The 26,143-nt window shown below is 35.8% G+C and overlaps 1 protein-coding gene across 1 annotated transcript in view; it reads right to left on the bottom strand.

The window, feature by feature from the left end:
• Positions 1 to 26,143, bottom strand: part of PKD1L1 (polycystin 1 like 1, transient receptor potential channel interacting) — a 146,883-nt gene that overhangs the window by 99,537 nt on the left and 21,203 nt on the right. The window contains 11 exon segments of the mRNA XM_078151688.1: positions 658 to 932; positions 980 to 1,067; positions 2,785 to 2,945; positions 5,094 to 5,315; positions 7,095 to 7,276; positions 10,699 to 10,905; positions 17,709 to 17,841; positions 19,879 to 20,118; positions 21,018 to 21,186; positions 22,290 to 22,406; positions 24,065 to 24,265. Of these exon segments, the coding sequence (XP_078007814.1) occupies positions 658 to 932; positions 980 to 1,067; positions 2,785 to 2,945; positions 5,094 to 5,315; positions 7,095 to 7,276; positions 10,699 to 10,905; positions 17,709 to 17,841; positions 19,879 to 20,118; positions 21,018 to 21,186; positions 22,290 to 22,406; positions 24,065 to 24,265 (1,995 nt within the window).

Raw genomic sequence — 26,143 nt, 5'->3', positions numbered from 1 at the left:
ACTCAGTGTTCAAAAACTATGGTTGACAGTCATCCACTAAAGAAAACTTTTTTTCTCAAAAATTAGGGGGTTGGAAGAATAGAAATAAAATAAGGTTTTCTTTCTACAAAAGATTCTTCCTGTCTCCCCAGACTCTACTCCTCAAGAGGGCTAGGAACACATATTTGTTTCTCAATCCTACAATGAGAAATAGATAACTAAACTTTGGGGCAAAGTAGTGATAGGGTGATAAGAGAGAGAAAGTATTCTCTCACCATAATTTGAAATCTAGAACAGCCACTGAGTTGGAGTTGATGAGAAAGCTATTGGTGCTAAATTTCTGACACACAAAATTTACTTCCTCTCCTACTTTCAGATCACTAAAACTGGTTCTTTTTCAAAGAGATATAAAATTAGCTCAATTATTAGCTTTGGAAGGAAGCAATGAATCATGCAAGACAACTCTTTTTTAAAAAAACAAGTTTAAGAAGGTCAGTCAAAAAAAGGCTTCCCAATCCCCAATAGATAATGCTGCAAATTTCAGTAATTATCCAGAGGGATTGGCATCAGACACACATGACTTCACTCCTCAAAAGGCTACATTTGTTACCACAAAGGAAACTAGAGGAAGAAATGCAAATAAGCAAAAGGAAAGAAATAGAAAGTAAATGTAATTACCAGAAATGTAAGAAGAATTTTGAGGTAGCTCAGTGCTTGGTAACTTTTCTCTCTGGGTGGATCGTATGACAGAATTTTTTTCTAGCAAGCCTTGCATTGGGTAAAGTAGCCCTTCCTGAACAGGATCCTCCAGAGCTGAGGGACTGCTGCTCTCCTTGTTACTAGGATCATTTGCATGTTGAAATCCAATTGTAATGTTTATGGATGTTGCAGAAACGGAGGTTTTCACCGGAGCTGAAAGGGCCAGCTGCCTGATAGCCAGTCCAGAAGCCTCTCTAGGGAAGGGTGTGGTTGTTATGGCAGGAGTAGTCATTTGTTTCACTGTGGAGGGTGGATTTGACTTTGGAATTGTCAAATGGCACCAGTGAGGCTTAATGAGCCTAGCAGATCTGTAGCTCTACAAAAGGAAACTTATGCATACGTTGAAACAATTACAACACTGTGCAAAAAATAAATGTGGTTCTTATAGATAATATAATTACAGTGCAAGTGTGCTTAGATATTTTCACATATAATACTGATAAATATAGTCAATTATTTTTCTAACCAAAAGATCCACCATAATAATATTAGCAATAACAATAGCTAACATTTACATAGCACTTTATAGTTTTCCAAGTGTTTCACAGGTATTGCCTCATTATTATCTCCAACTTACAGATGAGAAAATTGAGGCTGGGAGATTTAAGTGATTTTCCCTGGGTCACACAGCAAATAAGTGGCTAAGGCTAGATTCAAACTCAGGTCTTCCTAATCCTAAATCTAGCACTCTAGACATTATACCACCTAACCATCTCAAGATAACTTAATAGAAAACTCCTATAATACCTTAAAAGCAAAATTCAATTCATAAATAATTACTTTACATATAACCCTTCAACATTTCTGTTCCATAGGTAGCGTAAGTATCATTTCAATATAAAGTTGCATTTTGTATCCTAAATATGCTGGAGAAGAGAATGGCAAACACTCCAGTATTTTTGCCAAGAAAACCCCAAATGGGATTTCACAAAGAGTCAGAAAGGATAGAACAACAATCCAAAACATGTTTGTTTTTTCTTTAATGAAACCATTCTCACCACACTGCTTATAGACATCTTTGGTAAACCTCATTGAATACATAGAGAAATTGAGGTAAAATCAGAGATGTATGATTTGTTGCAGTTCAATCCACATTTTGGCAAAAATACAAGAAGCTAGAGATGTACATGAACAGTCTGGTGAATACTGATCAGATGTGTAGTATGAGAGATTAAAGATCTCAGGCAAAGGAGGAACAGTTGTACCCCCTTGAGGAGAGGGGAGACATGCAACTGGTAGCTTACTTGCTCCCTATCCCTACCTCTACCCTATTTCAAAGTATCAGAAAGTAGGTTTAATATGTTAAGGGTGGGTTGAGAGCAGGTGCTAGTGGTCAGTGAATTAATCAGTGAGTAGAGCAAGGAAATTGTAGTTTGAATAGGATATGAAGTTGGACATAAAAAGGTATTCAGTAGGTATAGCGGAATGATGATAGGAATTTGGTAAAACTGAGGAGAAACTGAGTTTAAGGAAAAAATTAAACATTAAATGGAGAGAGAGAAAGACAGAGACAGAAAGAGATTGGAGGGAAGGGAAAGGGAGGAGAGGAGAGAGAGAGTCAGTCCATACTAGGACAGCAAAGAAGAAGCCAGTTCAGGTTCTACATATCAAACACAGGTATGGAAGAGGTTATGTCAAGGAGTCTCAGTCCTAGTGTTTCATTCTTCCCATACAATATAACATTCCAATCACATGCAGATAATATAACAGCAACAAAAAAAAGAGAGATGAGAGACAATTAGATTTGGTCTTATATTATTTATCTGAACTGGGTTTTTTAATATGTTCTTAGTCTGTTTTGGGAATGAGAGATGCAATATGAGAGCTAGATCAAAGGGTTGTTCAATGTCTTGATTCCTGAAATGCCCTCCTGACTCTTCTGCATTTATCCATGTGTGATATTCTTTCAAGACCACATTTAAGTCCCAGCTACTTCGTGAACATATTCATTTCCAAACGCTTATGTTCTAGCAGGTTTTTTAAGGTCACAAGAAGTTATTTATTTCATTTCTACTGCTCAGAAATTCAAGAACACAGGGTTCCTACCTTCCATGCTATTTGTTTCTGTTGCATTGACTAAAAAAAGATCCCAAGAATAAGAAATGTTAGGCATGTTGGCACATTCTTCACACTTCACTTGGAGAGAAAATTCTTCATTCCAGTTCACAGAATTGTCTTTAAAGTTGACCCAAGAAATGTGAAGTGGTCTATAAAATAAAATCTGTTTTTAAACTTTTACTTTACAGCTCGAGTTTTACTTGAAAAGCTTTTTGAGGGCTTTTTAATCCTTATTCATGTTGGTTATGCTCTTCTCAATCTTTATTATATAATTTCATTTACATAAAGGATTCAATTTCTTAAACTTTAAGTGTTTTTGAACTTTTAAAATTTTGAGTTCCAAATTCTCTCTCCCTCCAGCCCCTCCACCACCCATTGAGAAGGCAAGCAATATGATTCCCATTATACATGTGAAGTCATGTAAAACATATTTCCACATTAGCCATGCTGAAATAAAAAAGCAAGAAAAACAAAGTGAAAAAAATGTTCTTCGATCTGCATTTAGAATTTATTAGTTCTCTCTCTGGAAGCAGATAGCATTTTTCATCATGAGAAAGTTTTAATATCTTTATTTTTAAAAAGACTATATAACAGAACCATGAATGTTTGCCCATATTTGGGCAATTACAGATATATTGAACCTATTTGTACATGTAGCATCAATGTCAAATATACATAAAATATTTACATTGAATTTGATCCTGCCTAACAGCCTAATAAAACAATGTTGCCAAGTCGTTACACACTCTTTCCTTCACCTTCACCTCAACTCCATATTCAAAATAATTGATTACCAAGTCTCAACAATATTTCTGCAACACAACCTCTTTTCTCTACTCTTACCACTCCAGTCCATGCCCTGACTACCTCTACCCCGGATGATGTGATAATTTTCCAACTGGATTCAATGTGTATGGTGGAATAATAATAGAAGAAACTTGGAAAAACTGCGAAGAGACTGAATTTAAAGAACTCAATCTCCAGTCTTTCCACACTCCATTCTATGCTTTATGCTACAACTTGTAGATGAATATTTCTAAATCCTAAATTAATGTTCCTAAATGCTTCTACCTGCTTTCAAAATATCAAATATCTTCTTTGGATTTCTCACTGACTTTGAATTAATATCTAAGCTGACTAGGCTGGTATTAATGGCTATCCATACATATGTCCATTTTTTTACATCCCTAACCTTATTGCCCACTACATCTTAACAGAATTCCCCCATCCTAGTCAGGGAGGTATCCTCACTGTCTCCTTCCACCTCTCTCACTAACATGGCATGTTCATAGGTTCAGAGGATTAAGAACTAGAAGGAACCTTAGAGATAATTTAGTCTAGCCCACTCATGTTGCAGATTTGATAACTGAAGATCTAAGGTGAAGTAATTTATTTAAGATCAAAAAGGAAATAAACAGCAGAGCAGAGATTACTACCTAGGCCCTTTGGCTCCAAATACAATATTCTCTCCAGTGCTTTTTTCATATTGTACTGCCTCCATTCATACTTACTTCTGTATTTATGCTGTTACACTATTGTGGGCCACTTACCTAAGACACATATCTTCTTTTTCATCTATAAAAATCATACACAAAAGGCATACAATTATAGTGGAAAGACAACCAGACTTGGAGTTGAAAAGGTCTCAGTTCAAATCCCAAATCTGACATTTATTAGCTGAGTATTTTGCCTCTCTGAGATTCAGTTTCCTCTACCATAAAGGGTAGATAATAATACTTGCAATATCTACATCCTTGTTGTGAGGAAACTGTTTGCAAATCTTAAAGTACCTGATAGATAAATGTAAATTATTATTATTATTATTACAATTATTAGTATACATATCCTTCAAGATTTAGCTCAACTTCATTTCCTTGATAAAGCCCTCTCCAACTAATCCAGGCCACATTTCACGCCACCTTCTCTGACCTTCTTATTGTCTTTTTAACAGAATATGCATCATATGTGTGTATACATATATATATATATGTATGTATGTATGTATGTATGTATATAGACACACATTTGGCATGTATGTGTATATTTAACTCATTCTGGCACTAACATTTTCATCTACTTAATGTCTTTATAACTCACTCTGGCATATACTTTATTACATATTATATTCTCATATTAATTAATTGTTTTATGTATGTATCTCTTCTTTCCCAGTGAAACAAAAATGAACTTCTCAAGGACTGTAACATAAACCTCTCTGGTACCCTCCTTGAACTCTAACAGAGTGCTGAGGAGACCGTAGCTGTTTAATATATGTTGAATTAAATTGAAAAGAATACCTGAATGAGGGGCCTGATTGAACAGACAGGAACACCTGTGCTTCAGAAGAGTTTCGGTTTCCACTAGACACCATTAGTGTCACTAAGAATTGGTCATAGGAGTCATGAAGAAGTGATGCTGGGAAAGAGATGACTGATGCGCTGCTGTTGAATAGACTGTATCTTGGAGAGTTGAAACATGTGTGTTTTCGTTTACTTGCTGGGACACATTTCCAGTAATACCTATTTGGAAAAGTCCATTGAAGATGTGCTTAAACGTATGCCTTCTATCTGAAGCAAATCAAAGTTACTTTTTTTTTTCATTTTTAGTAGATTATTTGCTGTCCAACTAAGATATCTACACTGGGAGCCAGGGTTTTGTTTGTTTGGTTTTAGTCTAGAATTAAAACCCAGCTACAAAATCTCCAGAAGAGTAAGTGGCTAAATTTGGCAGAGCAATTCATTTAACTTCTTAGTGCTCTAGACAAGACTATAAGGTACAGATGAATTTTGGGTTTGCATTGGTAGAGGAAATTTTCACATAGAAGTTCCCTCCACACTGATGAATTCAAAAGATAAGAAAAGCTCATTGCCACCATTCTCTCTTGTTCAAGTGCATTCTGCCAAGCATGAATATCCCGACTGGCTTGCACAACCATTGCATTTATGTCTTACCAACTCCATGAAGATTTCTAATTTGATCACTGCCTTCTGAAATGACCAGAGCCTTCTCGTGACCTCTGTGGCGCTTACTTATATCATTCCTTCATTACTTCGCATAAGATGCTTCATGTTGTAATTTATCTTTTTATTCATTCAAATAGAAACAGGTAGCCAAGACCTTAGAAGAAAGGTGAGGAACCCGAGGCCTCCAGGCCACATGTGGCCTTCTAGGTCCTTGGGCACAGCCCTTTGACTGAGTCCAAGTTTTACAGAAAAAAATCCTTTTATCAAGGGGATTTGTTCTGTGAAGTTTGGATTCAGTCAAAGGGCCTCATTTGAGGACCTAGAGGGCCACCAAAGCCACAGGTTCCCCACCCCTGCCTGTGAGACACTCTAGCTCAACCTTGTCATTTCACAGATAACAAAACTGAAGCTGAGATAGTGATGTAACTTGCCCAATGTCACACTGAGAGTTGGTGGCAGAGCTGGGACTAGAGTCCAGATGTCTCCTTGAACTGGACTGTAAGTTCTCTGAGATCAAGGACCATGTCATATATTTCCTTGTGTCCCCTGGCTGGGACAGCACAATACTTTGTACATAGCAGGGACACAATCCTAGCTAATTTTTCTTCAGATTGGATTTATCTTGTCTGAGCTAATTATGTATATGTTCTCTCTCCCATTACAATGTGGCTTCCTTGAGGACAAGACCTTTTTTTTTTTCTTTTTATCCCTGGTGCTTAGCCCGGTGCCTGGCAGACAGTAATTTTTCTTTTTAGTTAATTGATCATGGAGGAGAGTGCCCTTTATAGTTTCCTTGTTGCAATCTTTTTGGGCCATATCTAAAGCAACACAGAAACAAATGTCACTATAAATTATAGGACAGAACCTGGAAGGGGCCCATAGGGAAAATGGTCTCCCTTTGGTGTTGAAGGTCTTGCTTCCACCTTCCCAGACCTAGAGGGAAGAGTTCAACTCAAGCACAGAACTTATACATATAATCACTTCCCACAACCATACAAAGTAGTTTCCCCAAAATTTTAGCAATCAAACGCTTACAGACCCAACATCCCAAAGAAATTACTCATGTAGAGTATTACTCATTGTAGAGGTGCCAATATTTGGGTGTGAAGTTTCCCCTAAGCTACCCTATGTTTCCATCTTGAAAAGATATCTTGGAATACCATGTTGATTCAATTGTTCAAAAAGTTCACATTACTTTTTTAAAAAATTAATTATTTTGAGCTTCCAAAAATGAAAACAAATTCCCTCACTTCTTACTTCCGAAATGTCAAAAGAAAATAAGACGAATGTATGAGATGCGATAAGGGAAGCTAATATAATCCAATTCATCCTTACTCTAAATGAGTTCCAGGATCATCAGGATCAAAGGACTGTGAGCCATTAAGCACAACAACAGAAAAAGGGGTCTTAGAGATCACCAGGTGTGTTCCCTCTGAAATCACACTGACAGGTGGCTGGGACACCACCTCAATAACCACTGAATAATTACTATATACCACGCTGCCTTGTATTTTAACCTGTATAAAAAAATTAAAAAGAGAAAAAAACATAAGGAAGGACGCAGATCCTATAAGGATTGTGAAAGTTCTGAAAAAATTAGAGATAAAAATACTAAATAGTTTGCTATGTTAAACCAGGATCTCAAAGTTGTTACACATACAGATTAGTTTTGATGCTTAGCAATAGCTGATTTTTTCAAATTATTAACCAATTGAATCTTTTTTTAGACAGAGAAGTCAGACTAGTTTGTGCATATAGACACAGTCTAAGAAAAATAACTAAGTTCCTTGAATATTAAAAAATGAACATTTTCTTAATGCATGACATAATGCTAACTCTACTGATTTGCAAATAAAACAATATTTTGAATTTCTACAGTGTTCTATAGTTTTAAAAAACATTTTCACATATATTGTTTTTTTCCTCCAGGTGATAACCTTGTAAGATAAACAGGATGGTATTATTATACCCATTTTACAGATGAGGAAGCTGAGACCTAAAGTGACGTGACTTGACTAAGGCCAGATGGCTTTCCAGTGCTAGAATCAGGAATAAAATCCAAGTCTTCTGATCAGAACCAGGACAAAGAGTTTGTATTCCCTATTTAAGTTTTGAAAATTGTGCCCTCTGTGTGTTGAGTCATTTAAACATTTTAACTAATTTATCAAGTGCCAGCTAGGTACCAGGCATTGTGCTAAATGTTGAGAATACAAAGAGAAAAACAATCCTGATGTCAAAGAGCTTACATTACACTAAGGGGGGAGGGTATATCTATCTATCTATCTATCTATCTATCTATCTATCTATCTATCTATCTCTATCTATCTATCTATCTATATATAGATAGATAGATAGAGATAGATAGATAGATAGATAGATAGATAGATAGATAGATATATGGATAAACATCATTATGTGTGTGTGTAATATGATTGTATACATGTACCCATAAACATACGTGTGTATAAATTATTAAGTAGTTTGCGGGGAGCACTAACAACCAATGAATGCCTCATGTAGAAGGTGGCACCTGAGTTAGTTGGGGGATGAAGGGAGGTATGATTCCAAATAGTGAAAATAAAAAAGGAAAGAATTCTAGAGCATTCCATATTACTATTCACTGGATACTTTGGGCATATATTATATGAAACATGCAATTTTACTTCCCACAAATTCAATGGGTGCAAAGATTTTTACAAAGTAATATTAAGATGTGTCTTTCATTACTACTCTGTTCATGTTGATCCCTAGGAAGCTGTCTACCTTGTCTAGTCCTAATTCCACCTATACTCCTGATTCAGAGTCAGGTAATTTTGACCAACCAATTCATCAATTCAAATGTTTACACATTAGAGAATATGGGAATACATTAAACTAGCCCTCTTTGGGAAGACCCAAATAATGGTAAATTGATGATTTTGCATGTTGTTATTAAATAGGTGATTAAAGATCCAAAAAGTCAGAGAAATTTTCAATTCATTATTTAGAGCAATGAATTCTTATTAGCATACTCTTTGACAAGTTCCTGTGGCCTCTGATTGTCCAGTCCCTCAACTTCTGACACAAGGGAAAAGGAGATTTATAAGACCCAAATCCCTTTTGTATTTTCTGTACACAAGAGCACAGAAAGTTTGGCAAGTAGTAAATGATGGTGAGAAAATTTGGACCCAAGATTTCTTATTCCATGCTCTTTCAAATGCCAAGAGGGTTAATACTTCTAGCCTTGCCCAAAACTCTACTTTAACTGGTACTATAGATATCTCCAAGAAATTTTTGAGCTAATTCCCCCTATCTGCAAGTATACGAGAACAGTTTGGGAACCAAGCTTATCTATAGTTTCAGCTACATGATACATCTAATGTCCCCATGAAAATTATTCTGAGGAATGTTGTCTTTAACACTAAGCATCTTTCCTCTGTCTGTTATTGTCCTCGACTTCCCTATTTCTGGAGATCTATTCTTCTAATCATTCATGCTTTTAAATTCAGCCACCTTTGGTTCCTCCCTCTCTTTTGCTTCAAACATCTAATTGGTTGCCAATTTCTATGAATCTATCATACATCCTTTCCTCATATTTCTGAAAGTCAGCATTGCCACAACCTATATTCAAGACCTCATTATTTCTCTACTAGAATATTGTAATATCCTCCTAGCAAGTCTCCGTAACCCCAGTCTCTCCCCACTTCAATCCATCCTACACATCAATTTGCCAGATTAATCCTTCTAATGAATATGTTACCTGACTGTCAAAAATCTCAATGACTTACCTTTGCCTACTGAAAAAGTTTATAACCCTCCATGGTCCCTTCAATATCTAGTCTAAATTCTACCTCCTCCAATAAACCTTCCCTGATTCCAAGAAGTAAACTTTCCTTCATCTGGTATCATAGTATTTTCATTAACTTTGCGTATTCTAATTTGTGTTATAGCAAGTTTTTCACACATTTCACACATGCATTTGTGTGTGTGTGTTTATATTTTCCTCTCCTGTTAAATTATCAGTTCCTTGAAGGCAAAAAGTGATCAAACATTGTTTCATTATTATCTTCAATTCTTCAGGATGTAGTACAATACCTTCCACAGAGTAAGCACTTAAATGCTTGTTGAAATGAAATCAATTGTTTACCTTTATATCTCCCTCATACCCCAGTCCCCACAACACATAACACACAGCAAGGATTTAATAAATGTTGGATAAATAAATGAATGCTATGGGAGTTCAAGTCTCAGCACATATAATTATTTCAATATCCTGTTAATGCCTCTAATTCACAATCCTATTGGCTTGATTTTCACTGCAGAACTACAGGACTTGCTCAAAGAGCCTTTTAAAGAAGGAGTATTTTGTAGCCCAGATCGGACATGTACGTTATGAAAATTGAAAGCCACCTCCCAAGTTGAACTGGCAGAAAAGGTTAGGCTGTCCTTATCAAAGCTATGTCATGTTTACTAAAATATCACAAATTACAACTATTTTGGTAAAGTCAAGACTGAAGAAGTGAAAATGTGAGTTTTAGAATATTCCTAAACAATGCTTTTTTATTTATATAAAACATATATATACAAAAAAATAAAAACATTACCAAATATGTATCCTGTGGGTATCTATCATAATTATTAAATGAAAAGGATTTGTAATTAGCATAGCAATTGTTTTATGTAAATGAAGTGCTTGAAAATAATTTCTTCTCTTAAATAGATTAAGCACTTTCCTTGAAGTGTTGCTTACACTATTAATTTTCTTAGCAAACCTTTTTTTTCCCCTAGATGGTACAAATTAACAGAGTAAGAAATAATGAGCTTTTACTGTATAGTCAGTCATCCATGAAACACTGGTAAATAGCAATCTCATTATGCAAGTTTGAATGTAAAGTTAATTTATTTCTCCTCAGAAGATGAGGCTTTTAAAAACACCATCATTCTTAGTTAGCAAGCAAACCTTTGCAAGTGCAGTATAGTTTCCATATTCCAGAAAGTAGCTGGGAAGAAGAATGGTTTGTCTGTGCCTGTTGAGAGCAGTTGGAAACAACACTAGTGAGCCATCAGACTTTATTAAGGACCAACTGTAGTTAAGGCCTCGGGAAATGTCACACTGAATGGGAGCTTCAAAGGTAACTCCAAGTTTAAGAGGTTGATGTCGCCAAATCTAAACATCAAAAGAAAAGATGTCTCATTAAAGTTTCCATGGAATCTGAAATTACACAAATACATAAAAAACTTGTGATTTAGACAGTGCAGGGAACTCTCACCATGGGACCTCTCTCCACTCATGCATTTAGCAACCCCTCTATGACTTAGCAGATAAGTCCTAGTGAGTTGCATGAGTAATATAGAGGCTACATGACTTCCTCAGGCTCATATAGCTGGTAAGTAACTGAACCATGGTTCTTCCTAGCTCTGAGTCTACTCCTCTAATATACCACTGTATCTGAAATCATAAATTACAATGACACTAAAGGTCCTCCTGCCATGCTGCTGTACTCCAGCCTTAGCCTCCAACCATCCCTTTCTCCACCCAATCCAATTGGTAAGTTCATCATATATAGGATATCCCAGACCCACCTCACCTGTACTTTAGCCATCTTCCTGCCATGCTGCTGTATGCATAGCTGCCCTCCAACCCAACTACCCCATTTTTGCTCTGGGAACATTAATCAAATCACCACTATCCTTCCTGAAAAGGCACATCAATCATGGAGTCATATGACCCCATTCACCAGCCCTGTGACTTCCTTGAACAAATACACTCTCTGGGTCCACAACTCTGCTTTGTGAGTTGTGTCCCCTTACTAGAATATAAGCTCCTTGAATTCTTGCTTTTTGTATTTTATCCCTATAGCTTAGTACAGTGCCTGACACATTGCAAGTGCTTAAGAAATTTTTTATTCATTCAATAAAATTGATTTTCTACATTAATTTTTCTTTAGAAACAGGCAAACAAAAATATGAGCCAGTGTGTCATGGGGATAAAGAAGAATCAAGAACACCTGGTTCAAATCTAGCTTCTGACATATAACTAGCTATACAACCCTAGGCACCTGTTCAATCTCCTGCTTCCAACTTGGAAAGTCCTTAATCTTTCATCCAACTAAAAATCAGATTACCTAATGTTGTATTTTTTCCTTTTAATTAATTGTTCTTATTTGATTAACTGTTTTGAGTATGTAAAAGTCACCTCCTCCTCTATTTGGGATATAGCCCTAGGCTGAGGAAGGGGCCTGGTCTCAATTAGTAAGGCAATTGGCATGCCTTGCTTAATAAAGCATTATACTTGGAAGCTCAAACCTTCGTTTCCTCAGTCATTTCATCTTTTACCCACCACAACTCCTTGCAAAAGGTGGGGGGAAGAAGAAGGGGAAGTACAAGTTTGTTTATAGTATTGAAGTGATTTATGTGATGATTTGTGATTATGAAAGTTATGAAAGTATACCTGGAATAATATATATTGAAGTTATATCTTGAATCAACTTAGTCTTAACAGACTTTAGTCTTAAAGATTTATTTTTGCCTGAAGGGATTTATGTACAATGCCTTAAGATGTAGATATTTGTTAGTCTGGAAATTTACAATAACTAACCAGTGTTTTCTAGAAGTTTTTTTGAGTGAACTACCATATATTCACTAACTATGTAGAATTGTAGAATGTAATTATTTTCTTGATTTCAAAAGAAGAGGAAAAGGGAGAGGAGAGGAGGAGGGAAAGGAAGGAAGAAAAACAATGATGAAGGAGAAGGAGGAGAAAAAAGAAAAGGAGAAGGAGAAGAATGAATATTTTTTAAAGGCTTGGTAAACTTTTTATTGTTAATTATTAATACAACATGAGAGAAATAATAATAAGTACATACAGCCCTAAGCTGTGATTAGTAAAACTTCTCATTAGAAGTAAAATCTTTTGGGACTGTAATTTGATAGCCCTATTGGTTTTGAATTTAGGTATAATTGTCTGAATGATCATTAAGTCAGTAAGCCACTATTCAAAAGAAACACCATGAGCTGCTCAGAGGGAGTGTGATCTGAGAACTGCTACAGGTGGCTATATGTACCTGGGAAAAGTTGAGGGGACAACCTTGGCATAGCCAAAGGTAAGATCCTCTTGACTCAGTTTCCCCATTGTATTATTTTGTTTTGAACAGGAGTGTTTCCTACTTGGTTAATCCTGAGCCTGGCTATGATAACCCTGTGAATAATGGGGAATCTTGCTATATGAGTGGCTGTTTCAAACAGTTACTATGATTCTTACCTAAAATCAAACAGGGATGCTTTATCTTATTATACTTATGTTGAGTCATTCTGTGGTCTTGAGCTTAGGCCTAGGGAAACAATCTTGATGCTGTTACAACCATGTCTCTGCTTCTTCCTTTCACAGCAAATTTCTCTAACCACAGTAGGTAAAGCTGCATTTTTTAATATAATTAATCTTTTTGCTGCAATACTCCAACACCTCCAACAACAGAATGCGAATATGAAATATGCCAATCCCTTAGATAGTAGTTATTATATAAAAATAATATCTCTCTCACCCCACCCCTTGTGGGTAGAAACAGTAAGCAGTATGTAACAATCAAAATTCTCTGAGGTTTTAGGTGAGTTATGGGTTCTTAATTTAATGTTCAACTTACAGCTCTATTGTTAATAAGATCAGAACCATAAGAGTTGAGTTGAATTTCACCACATGAACCACCTATTGGGAAAAGTAAATTTAAGAGGTTGTACTAAATTGTATTGAATCCTGTTCAATTTTAGCAGATTTTAGCAAAATTACCAAAGGTTCTCTGCAAGTGATTTGGAACCAGAGAAGCAAATCTATTTTAGGAGGAGCACTTGTGAGAGCCACCCTTGGAACAAGGTTCATTCCAGAATGTACAAGGGAAGATGTTTTCAGGGACTAGATTACTACACGGGACATCTGGGATACAAGATGAAATGTGTTGATTAAAAAGAGATTGGGAGTGGGTTATTAGGACACAAGGATACTTGATATTAGTTAATATTGATGATAATGATTGCATTAATTTCCCTTTTTGTTTCATGGTGCTTATGTTTGCTTAGTTTTCTTAGTTACATTGATAACATGCAAAAACTCCCCTCTTAAATTAGTCCTTGGTGTGTCCTCCAATTAATTTGAGTCTCTCACTTGAAATTGAGAGGCTGGCTCGGGCCAAAAGCGAGTCCATTTCCTCCCTCTAGATCAGGCCTGCACAACCTGTGGCCTGCAAGTCGCTTATGGAAAACAACCTGTACAGTTTTCATGGGCCCCCTGAAATCCATTGGCAGGCCACAAGGTGTGCAGGCTTGCTCTAGATTGAGGCAGGTTCTGTTGCTCAAAAGGCTTTGCAAAATCATATGTTTTAGATACTCTTACTGCAACTCAAAGCAGGGCTTGTGCTCTGTATAATTAATCAAACTTGTTGTTCTTATATTAACCAGTCAGGAAAAATTGTGACAAGCCTACACAAGATCCAGTGAGTTATAACAGAAACACGAATACCTCCTCCAGGTGAACACTGGTGAAATCCTTCTTCTTGGTTCACTTGGATGCAAGGAAATTGCCTGCTAGCCACCCTCAGTAAATGGGCTCTTATTGCCCCGTCTTATTACTATTTTTATACTTTGTGTTTGTTGTTGTGTTAAAGCCTGTTCCAAACTTGTATCAGAAAAGCTTATGTTAGTGCACACTGCTAATAATGACCATGCTAAAAATTTTATAGAATTAGCATATAGATAAGTGATCCATGGAAGACATGTTTCCCATTGATCAAAGGGGGGAACTGAAAAAAATCAAATTGATTCTATTGTGTAATTTATTCTATTCTGCACCAACCACTTAACATTTGGTATAACTGCTTAGGTCATATTTCATCATCTCTGGGATAAGTTTAGAAGTTCAGTTTTTCTGTTAATCTCTTTGATTCAAGGAAATCTCCTTAATTATCTCCACACCACTTAAAAGACTTGCAGGTATACTGAATTAATCAGAATTTGCTAGTGAGAGGTTGTTACTAACCCCACATTTTCCATTTCCAGCTAATCAAATTGGCTCCCAAGCCTATGATGCTTCAGATTTTGTAACCATATTGTTTTCTCCATATACGATGCTTCCTTCTATTTTTGAATGTTTCACATTTTTTCTATTAAAATGTTTTGTCATCCCTCTTTCAGGATCTTAGCTTCCTGTGGAGGCTGATACCCTACTTATTGGCAAATCAGCACTTTGCAGATAAATTTATCATACTTGGAGCTTTGTGCCTCAGTTAAACTTTAATTTCAATCATAACAGTGAAAGGGGAAATGGTGGCGGGGAAGAGGTGGGGGCAGGCAATGCTTAAACCTCATTGGTAAAAAATTTTATAGCAAATTTCTCTGATAAAGGTCTCATTCCAAATATATAGGGAACTGAGTCAAATTTATAAAAATAAGTGCTATTTCCCAGTTGATAACAGTCAAATGATATGAACAGATAATTTTCAGAAGAAGAAATCAAAGCTATCAATAGTCATGTGAAAAAAAGCTCTAAATCACTACTGCTTAGAGAAATGCAAATTAAAATAATTTTGAGGTACCTCCTCACATCTATCAGATTGGCTAACATGATAAAAAAAGAAAAGTGATAAATGCTGAAGGGAATTTGTAAAAAATGAGACACTAATGAACTACTGATGGAGTTGTAAACTAAGCCAAACAATCTTAAAAAACACTTTGAAACTATGCCCAAAGAGATATAAAACTGCACATACCCCTTGACCCAGCAATACCACTAAAAGATTTATATTCCAAAGAGAGCAAAGAAAAGAGGAAAGAACCCATTTGTACAAAAAGATTTATAGCAGCTCTTTTTGTGGTAACAAAGAATTAGAAATTGAGAAGATGTCCATCAATTGGGGAACAAATGAATAAATTGTGGTATATTATTGTGTTGGAATATTATTGTGCTATAAGAAATGACAAGCAGGTGATTTCAGAAAAACCTGGAAAGATTTATAGGAATTGATGAAAAGTGAAGTGAGAAGAACCAGGAGAATATTGTACATAGTAACAACAATATTGACAGGATGATCAACTATTAAAGACTTAGCTACTCTAATCAAGACAAGGATCCAAGATAATTCCAAAAGACCCATGAAGAAAAATGCTATCCGTCTCTGAGAAAGAACTGGTAAACTCTGAATGCAGATTGAAGCATGCCTTTCAAAAAAAATTCTAATTTTTCTTGTTTTATTTTTTGTTTACATTTCCTTCTGCAACATGGCAAAGTCTTGCATGACTTCATATGTATAATATCAAATTGCTTGTCTTCTCAAGGAGGGGGGAAGGGTGGAAGGGAGAAAGAGAAATTAGAACTCAATTTCTCAAATGATTACTAAAATTTGTTTTACATATAATTGGAAAATATTTAATAAAATAAATAAAATATATATATTAAAAATAAATAAAATACAATAGAATGTAGATACTGTTACTATGTGATTTTCTAAGTCAATATGCAACCTCTAGCAATCCTCACATATAGTTGAGTGGCTATTTTAATTTGAGTTTGACACCACTGCCCTACAACAATGAAATCAGAAGTCCAGATATATGTGTATGTGTGTGTATGTGTGTGTGTTCACTGATCTTCTAGTTAAAGCACAAAATTCTGTCTTACAGAATAGGAAATCATTTAAGACAACAGCAAAATAGGTGGTACATCCTATCTGCACTTACAAAAACAACATCCCTTCCATGTCTTATCTATCCTCCGAGGGGACAATCCCACCAAAATTTGAGTTCAGGCCTGGTGAAGCAGACATTGCCAAATTTGACCCCCATGGTGGCTACTGATCAAATACCCTGACCTATTCAATAAAGCAGCCAAAGGCTATTGATCACAAAAATACTTGTGCACTCCATCCAACACCAGAGAGTGGTCTGAGAGCAATATTAAATTCTCTGTGACTCTCAGAAAGCTGTCTACCTCTTGCCCCTTACTTTGCTCCACTTATGGATGGCAACACTGCTGTTATTAGACTAGGGATTAGGGATTTATGTATTTATACAATCATAATCTAGCTTAGCCCTCACTCTCAGAACAAGGGAAAAAAATTCTACCCATCTATTCTATGTTTCAAAGATTAATGGTCTGTTGTCTGACCAACAGCCTACATAATTTGGGAAAAGATTTGTCACCAGAAGGTAGACCACAAGGCAATGAAATTTTTAGCAATAGCAACTGAGAAGAATGATTCCTAAGGGAAAAAATGGATGTGATCTGCACTAGTTGAGAGTGTCTCCACAATGAAGAAATCATGGACCTGTGAAGCACTGAAAAAGTACTATTGACAACAAAATTTATAGTAATGGTAAAACTAATGCAGAAAATCTACACACATGTAGGGCTGAATTTTCTCTGGGGATCTGACTTTTCACTTGATCAACTTTACAATCTCAAAGTAATTGCCCTACATCAGAGAACTAAATTAACAGAATATTCACAAAACATTATGACCCTTTCTTTTTCTAGGGCATTGTTCTGAACATAATAGAGGTCCATTAAATGCTTATTGGATTTATTAGATTCATTTTTTCATCCTGAGTTCACAAAATTCTTTCCTTGCCCAAAAGTTCTATGATTTTCCCTGTACTACAATAAAAAAAAAATCTTTCTCTCCCCAAATCAAGCTCTGCATAAGACGAGGTATAATATACATGAAGAAAGGATCTATTCATTTGTCAGAAAAATAATACTTTTCCATTTACATCTAAGGCTGATAGAAATTTCTCCCAGCTCACACGACACTGTTGACCTACAGACAAGATGCCCCATTCACAAACCCTCCTATTGTATAAGCTGAAGCAGGATAAAAATACAAAGCATCATTTCATAAGTCAAAGCTTTCCCTATGTTTAATGCCGATTCAAATTTAGGAGCTATGCTGAAGATTTCCAAAATATTTTACAAAGCTTCAACTGTACCTGTACTCTCCCAGGCCCCATGTTTTTCACCAAAGGTGGCTGGCAGGGCTGGGGCACGATGAAAACTTGCTTTTTTAGAGCTGCAATACTGACACTATTAAAGATAAGAACCTCCACTGTAAATTCTCCTTCCCTAAAAAAAATCAAATACGTAGAAATGAAGATATTGGTTAGCAAAATAGCAACCATAATAATTCTTCACTGTGGAATATTTAAAATATAGTTGTTACTATTATTGTCATCTTTAGGATTCGAGTTATTATTACATATCAGAGATAACATGAAAGAGTCACTGGTTTGAGAGTCAGAAGACATGTGTTCCTGTTTTAGCTCAGAAAATTACTAGTTCTGTGACCCTGCAGAAGTTACTTAAAACGCTCTTTGCCTTAGTTTCTTCATCTGTAATTTGGCGATAATAATCCTTGACAATACCTGTACCTGGTCAGTTAAGTGACACAGTGGATACAGTCTTGGACCTGGAGTCAGGAAGACTTATCTTCCTGAGTTCAAGGTTGGCCTCAGACACTTACTAGCTATGTGACCTGGGCAAGTCACTTCACCCTGTTTGCCTCAGTTACCTCATCTGTAAAATGAGCTGGAGATGGAAATGGCCAACCACTCTCGTATCTCTGCCAAGAAAACCCCAAAGAGGCTCACAAAGCGTCTAATTTGATTGGAAAATCACTGAACAACAATAACACATAATTGTCCCTAACAATGTTGTTGGAGGGAAAGTAATTAGTTAACATTAAAACACTGCATCTATATTTTTCTTATTAGTAGTAATAATAATATATGACCATTTATCTCAGGTCACTAGAGCATGTCAGAGGCATTGTGGTATAGTGCAGGTAGAATGACAGCCTTAGGAATGCATGAGTTCATGCCCTGCCTCTAACGCATTAGTTGTGTCTTCTTGGTCAAGTCACTTAACCTCTTGATTTCTCAAGACTGTAAGTCACAAACTACTTTTGATCTACATCAGTAAAGGAAGTTTTGAGAAATTCACTATGCCAATGCACACAGAGGTCTGAAATTTAAATTTTGGTTTCATGGTCATAGACTTCTCTAACACTGGCTAACTGTCTTACAAATGTATTACACTGGCCTCAAGGTAGGTTGGGGCTGAGCTAAAAAGAAGGGATGCTTAGTACAGCATAACCACACAACTAGAAAAACTAAGATGTTATACTGTCTTCTGACCCCTCCCTTTCCTATTGTGCCCTCTGTAATCACAACTCTATCATTAATAGACTCCCCTTTATGTCATGCCCTTTTCTTACTCTGGTGCTCAATTGAAACCTGGCTTCTTCAAGAAGCCAACACAGCCTTGACCATCCTCTCCCATACAGGTTGCTCCTTCTCTCATGATTTCCCCACCTCTAATACACATATGCATAGACCAAGCTCAGATGACATCTCTTCTAGGGAACCTTCTCTGGCTTCCCTACTATGCCACACCTCTCTCTTTTCCCAAAAGCATTTTTTTTCATCAAGATTTTTTAAAATATTCTTTGTCTGAAGCTTTACTTGACTTTTATCACATTCCACCTGTCCTTATCTCTTGTATCCATATATCTTTTGTGTTCCATCCCACCTATTAGACTATAAACTTTTTCATAGCAGGGACTGTGCCATTTTTCATCTTGGTATCCTAATAGCCCAGCACAATTCCTTATAAATAATAGGCACTTAATAAACATTTATTAAAATGAAATTAATATTTATGCTTGCCTATGCCACAGAATTATTATATCAAATAAGATTATATATGTATGTATATATATATATATATGTTTTTGTAACACCAAAGCTCTATGTTAATATTAATTATTACTTTTTATTGGTCTTAATTACATGTGACACACACTTCAGTAATTTGTCAGTACTGAATTATATTAGAGTATAATGCTCATATGTAGTTAATACTGAGTTTTTCATTGTTTTATGCATTCTTGATTCTCCAAACAAACTGTAAGTTCATTATGGGCAGGAACCACGTCTAGTATTTACTTCTTTGTAGTTTGAGGCACCCAGAATAAGACTGGACACATAGAAGGTGTTCAGAAAATATTTCATGAGTGACTGAATAGCATCAGATGCCTAATAACATGGGAGTCAATTCTGTTTGTACAAAGTTTTGCAAACTGAGCAATTATCATCAACCTACCTCTTATATATGTGGCTCTCAGTCCACTTCCCAGGATGGATAGTATCATCCCCAAAGTTCCACAGGTAACTAACATTTGTACCAAAATTGATTCTGCACTCAAAATTCACACTGGAATTTATCAGAGCTGACGGGCTGGACACAAGCCGATTTGGAACAATTTTCCTCTCTATACTGATAGTGTGAATGTCAGAGGCAACAGAGTTGATCTCATTGGCAGCATTAACTATCACATGATACCTGAAAGTTGGAAAAGCCACAGAGAGGAGAATCAAGTGACTAGAATAGAAACATACATGAAATTCAGTATAACCTTCCAAGGCCTGAATTACAGAGGATTTCCAATCCTGAGATACTTAAAGATAAATGACAATTTGGGAGTTGAATTTGTGCTCTTTAACAGAATGCTCCAGCAAGGAAAAAGATTTTTTGTTGTTTTGGAGAGATGAAATGAATCCCAAAGAACCTGAATCTGTATTTGTAACTAAAGCAGCCAAAACACCCCATGTCAGCTTGGTGAATGGTTATAATTGAAATGGGTTCCATTGGCCAGTTCCCTCCTCCAATATATAGTATTAAAAACAAGCTTCTTGACACAAAAACTTTTTTTTTAATCACCAATATTCTTCTGGTGATACTACAGTGAATGATTTAAAGGGCAACAGAGAAGTGCATGTTGCATGCAAGTAGACTATAGCATATTACCAATGATGAATTACTCACAGGGAGTGCTATAAAACATCTTGAGTAGAAAATATATAATTGGAAAAGGAGGTTGACTAGTTATGTAGTAAGAAATAGAGGGTAATAGATCAATGCCTCAGTTACTATACTGGTTCTCTGAAAATGTTATAAGACCCAGAGGAAAGCCTTAAGAGTACTAGATAGAGCCTTAATGGAAGATTTATTGAAGAACATGATCAAGAATTATCCATGATGAGAAGGCATGGATGTATTGTGATCAACACTGTTGGAAGGATCACGCACATCACTGAGGCCACAGCCATTGAGGAATCAAAGTATAGTTAACAGCATCATAACAATCCAAATGATCTCCATATTGAATAAAAGCTACCTTGATATGCTACAAACTAAAAATGACTACAATGTTGAAATCTCATATGACCAATTTTACATACCGCTTGGGCACACTGTATCTTTTCTTAACACTTTTTGAAGTTGTTCTCTCCCATGAACCATCTCCAAAATGCCAAACAAACTCAAGAGGACTCGTTTCATTTGTAAGAACAAAAAATGTGATCTCAGAATCAGCGGCAAACACTGTGCCATTTGTAAAGATAGAAACAGCTGTAGGAAAAAGAATCAGGGTTACAAATGTTTGGGGGAAAAGAGGAACAAGGACATAAATGAGTTAGTTCAGGAGTTGTTACTACCAACTCTTTTTTATACACACACCAAAATGAACGACTCTTACCTAAAGATGGGAGTGTAAGAAAATAAGCAACAATGTATGTAAATAGGCAATAATGTGTAGGCAACAATATTACATGACCCTTGATTGAATCAAACACACATCACAATCATAAACAGCAAAATAACATAGCCAATCCTTTTTTTATTTGAGCCTTTCATCTGAAGAAGGCTTAAAGGGAAGCATTAAATAATTATTCTGCAAACCTTGGTAATCTATGGTTAAATTCTTGTAGCTCTCTCCAGATAATCCAACAAATATATATATTAATTACCTGATACATACAAAGCACTGTTCTAGGCCCTGGGAATTAAAAAAAAAATTAAAAGAAAAAGAGTCTCTGCAAAGTCAAGAATATCAAATACTAATGAGTGGAGAGGGTAAAAATTATAATATGAATAGAAGGAAAGTAAACACAAAGTATATACAAATTCAAAATAACTTAAAGAATAAAAAAGCACTAACAACTGGAGATTGCAGGAAAGGTCTCCATTGGAGTTGGCATGTGATATTAAGAGGTGGTGGTGAGAAGGAAACGCATTCTAAATATGGAAGAAAAACTGTGCAGTGTTTAGAGATAATATTCATTTAACCTATAACAATTAGCATAGCAGGAAGATTTAGAGAGAGTGACAACGGGGTAGTGGCTTGCCATAAGGAGTGATGGCAGTAGTAAGAGAAAGATGGAGGAATGGAGCAGTCCCATTACTAAGGCAGACTGACTTTTTTTTTTCAATTTGCCTCATTAAGTCTCTTCAGACCTTAGCTTGCATTCTGGACCAGTGTGTAAATGGTTTAAAAAAGAGGCAGAATGCAAACCCATTTTTCATGAGATAACTAAAGATAAATGAAATCAATGAACAGGTAATAAACTTGAAGAAATGCTGAGAGAAGACCTATGTTTTTCTAAGACCTGCACTGTCAGAGTAAAACATGCAGAAAAGATTTTGCGAAATGCAGGACTGCAGACATCCCTCACCTTGCATTTGATACTGAACATTCACACTGGCCCAATCTTGGTAACCATTTGCTCTATCCAGGACCATCAGAAACACATTGTATGAAGAAGTAGATGAAAATTTATGCATAACAATGGGTCCTAAATATGGAAAATAAAATGTCATATATTATGTAAAAGAAAACATAATTATAGCCTCAATTCTCTATCTCAGGGAACACATTGTCAAAAAACTTATACTTTTCCACTTGGCTCCCCTAACACTTAGAAAAAATCCAAAAAGGAAGATGGAATGTGCAGAAATTCAGGAACAGAAGCCTGAATTTAGTCACAGATTTTCTCTTAGTCGAATTTTCTTTAAACCTCTTGTCCTTTGAGACAATGTTTTTCATTTTAGTCATGGTTAATGTTGGTTAATCACGAAAATTATTTTAAAATATAGCATCACTATTTAGTTCTAATACTTTGGTTTTAAAATTCCTACTCTATGTACCATATTCCACATTCTCTTTTTATACTGATTATCAGGGGTCACCTTTAAATCTGATTTTTTCATTTTCTCAAAAAAAAACTCATTAATTTAATGGTCATAAAACTGAGCATGGTATATTATGTCAATATACATAGGATCTGTGATTTCTTCTATATTAGAACTCACCAACCATCTGTAATTTTGTCTTAGAGCTTTGCGAGAAGCCCATAAAGGTTGTGACTTGCCCATTGTCATGTAACTATTAAGTACTGGTGGTGAACTGAACCCACATCTCCCTGACTTCAAGTGTAACACTTCATCTACTCTGTCTCTTCTCTCACTGATACATTAGGATTCTTATTTACCTTCATGTGAGTGAAATGTGAAACTGATCTATTTCTTTAAAAGAGAGAAGAATTATCTCATGAAGAAGAATAAGGTGCTATGGTTAAGTCATTTTTCAAACATGTCCAACTCTTCATGACCCCATTTGAAATTTTCTTAACAAGGATCCTGGAGTGGTTTGTCATTTCCTTCTCCAGTTCATTTTATAGATGAGGAAACTGAGGCAAACAGGGTTAAGTGACTTGCCCAGGATCATGCAGCTAGTTAAACAGCTGAGGCCAGATTTGAACTCAAGTTTTCCTGGCTCTAGGCCAGCACTCTATCCATTGTGCCATCTAGCTGCCCTAATGATGAGGTAGTCACTCATTAACAAAACAGTATTCAGGGTTTCTCTCATTAATTTTGAACAAGATTTAAATTGTTGGAGTGAGAATGATAGTTTTAATTTGAAGATAATTCTATCATTCAGAAGCTAAAGAAGTCAGTAAAATAGTAGTAACCAATTAGCTTGAAAGTATTTTTCTCTCACCAGGTTATCATTAAAAGACACACATCCCACCTACTTCCTAATGCCACAAACAGTTATTTTCAGACATACTAGATAAACTGGAAGCAATACGTAATGGTTCAGATCTTGGCTATGCTACTTCAAGTGTGACCCTGGGCAACTCACTTCAGTTCTCTGTGCTTCAGTTTCTTCATCTGTGAAAGAGTCTTGGGCTAATGGATCTCTAAATTCCTTCCATTTCTACATCCTATGATTGCTCTATGATTGCATCTATAATTGGTGAATTTTTAAAGTATAATGTGAGTAGGCTAAGAATAAATGCTATGATGAATTTCATATAGGGAGGTAGATACCCAAAATATAATAACCTACATTTGTGGAAAGAAATCCTATCTATGGTTAACAGGAATTTGAATGATATAAGTTAAAGTTAAATGAGGTACTTGCCTTTATTCACAGAGGTGGTATAATTGCTCATGCTTCTGGTATATACTCCAGTTGTCATTCTTTGGAAGGAGCTGGCAAAAAGTAGAACTTCATCCTTATGGACACTGCTAGAATTCATAAATACTCCCAAATCATCTTGAGATATTTCTACATAATATGGTCCTAACTCCTTTTCATTTCTATGAAACTCATTGAAAATAATCACTTTGATCATATATATGCCCTCTGAGGAAAAATAATAACATTAGATATACATTTTATTAAATATCAATTAAACATATTAAAATATAAGTATAACTTTAATATATACATATATATATTTAAAGATGAAACAGTTTTTATAGTACCATTATTAGATATGGTTAAATATGAGAATCTATAATAAAATGCCTTCCACAGGATAATTTCACTTATAATAAAATATTTTTGAGAGATTAAAGAAAATATTTTGTGAAGACACCAAACTAAAATCAGCCATCTCTTTAGTATGAAGTAAATTTCTCTTCCCTCAGTCTTTGACTTCCTATCAGGATGAGATAGAAGGCAGGTGATCACAGGACAGGTTGTCAGGGAATAAAATGAAGAAAATAGTCAGTAGATATTCTGAAGGACCAAAAATGTTTGTGCATGCATGTGCATATGAGAAAGCAGTGAATGTGAATGTTTTACATGAGGACTTAGGAAAGCATATAGTGATCAAAAGAGTGGAAAAAAAAATCTGTCCCAAACTGTGTTTGCATATATGGTTTCATATACTGGTAGCAGGGCAGATGATGATGCAAGCAATATACAGTTTTCCCCAGAATTGCAATGTTATTGGGATGGGAGGAGTAAATACTGCTGTATCATTTAAATGGTGAATATCATCATTCACACTTTTCCCTAAAGTTATTTCTTATCCTAACTTCAAAGTGAATTTTACAAAATCGCTTAAATTCATAAGATATCAAGGGGTGGGGGAGGAACAACTAGATATTACTGTAGAACAACTTATTTTAACAAGATAGATATTTAAGTGAGTCTTGTTTTAAATGCACTACAGAATGCAGAAACAAATCATGAATTAATATTTGAAGTCATTCAGGCAGTTAATAGCATTTAACAAGTATTAAATAGGCATTGTGCTAAGCCCTGGGGACACAAAGAAAGAAAAATACCATTCCTGACCTCAAGAAGCTCATATGGTAATGGGGGAGACAATATGCAAACAACGAGGTAGATATAAGCTATACAGAGGAGAGGGAAGAGAATCTGTAAGGTTTTGGAGGGAGGAGAGAAGTAAAGGAGTAAAGGCACCCTGCAAAAGTTATGACTAGAGCTGTCTGGAAGGAAGCGAGGGAAACCAAGTAGTGGAGTTAAGGGAAAGGACCACATTTTGCCTCTTTTTGTATCCCTGGCACTTAGAGGGTCTAAGACAGTCTCCCATATTCTAAGTGTTGGCACTACCACGTGCTTGGTACATGGCAGGTATTTAATATTTATTGACTGACTGGTGGCAAGTGGAGAGAGGGGGATATATCCTAGAAGTGTTTTGAAGGTAAAAACTCCAAGGTTTGGCAACACATTGGATATATAAGATGAATGAGAGTGAGGAGTCTAGGATGGTGCCAAAATTGTGAGATTAAGTAACTGAAAAGATGGTGTTGCCCTTAAGAATAATAAAGAAGTTATGTAGAGAGGAGGGTCTGGAAGAAAAGATCATGAGCTTTGTCTTGAACGTGCTGAATTTGAAATCTAGTTCTAGATATCCAAGAAATAGTTGGTGATGTGTGTGACCATAGCTCAAGAGAGAGACTAGGGCTGGATATTCAGTTATTGGAATATTTGCATAGAGAAGATATGGAACACATGGAAGCTAATGAGATTACCAAGTGAGATAATAGGGAAAAAGAAAAGAGGGTCTAAGACAGTCTCCCATATTCTATCTGGAAATGAGGGCTCTTTAACAAGGAAGTAACACCTGAAAAAAAAATCAATGTTGGGTGAGAAACACGAAGGTTTCTTTTCTCCTTCCATTGCTATACCCTCCATCTTCAAGCATCAGTTATTCTATGTGCTATAAACGTATTCTGCTTCCATTTTCTGATAGTTATAAAGCTGCAG

Source organism: Phascolarctos cinereus, unplaced genomic scaffold (genome assembly GCF_003287225.1).
Source record: "Phascolarctos cinereus isolate Bilbo 61053 unplaced genomic scaffold, phaCin_HiC Scaffold_4;HRSCAF=312, whole genome shotgun sequence".
Taxonomy (NCBI): Eukaryota; Metazoa; Chordata; class Mammalia; order Diprotodontia; family Phascolarctidae; genus Phascolarctos; species Phascolarctos cinereus.
This window is presented reverse-complemented; position numbering and strand designations above follow the sequence as displayed.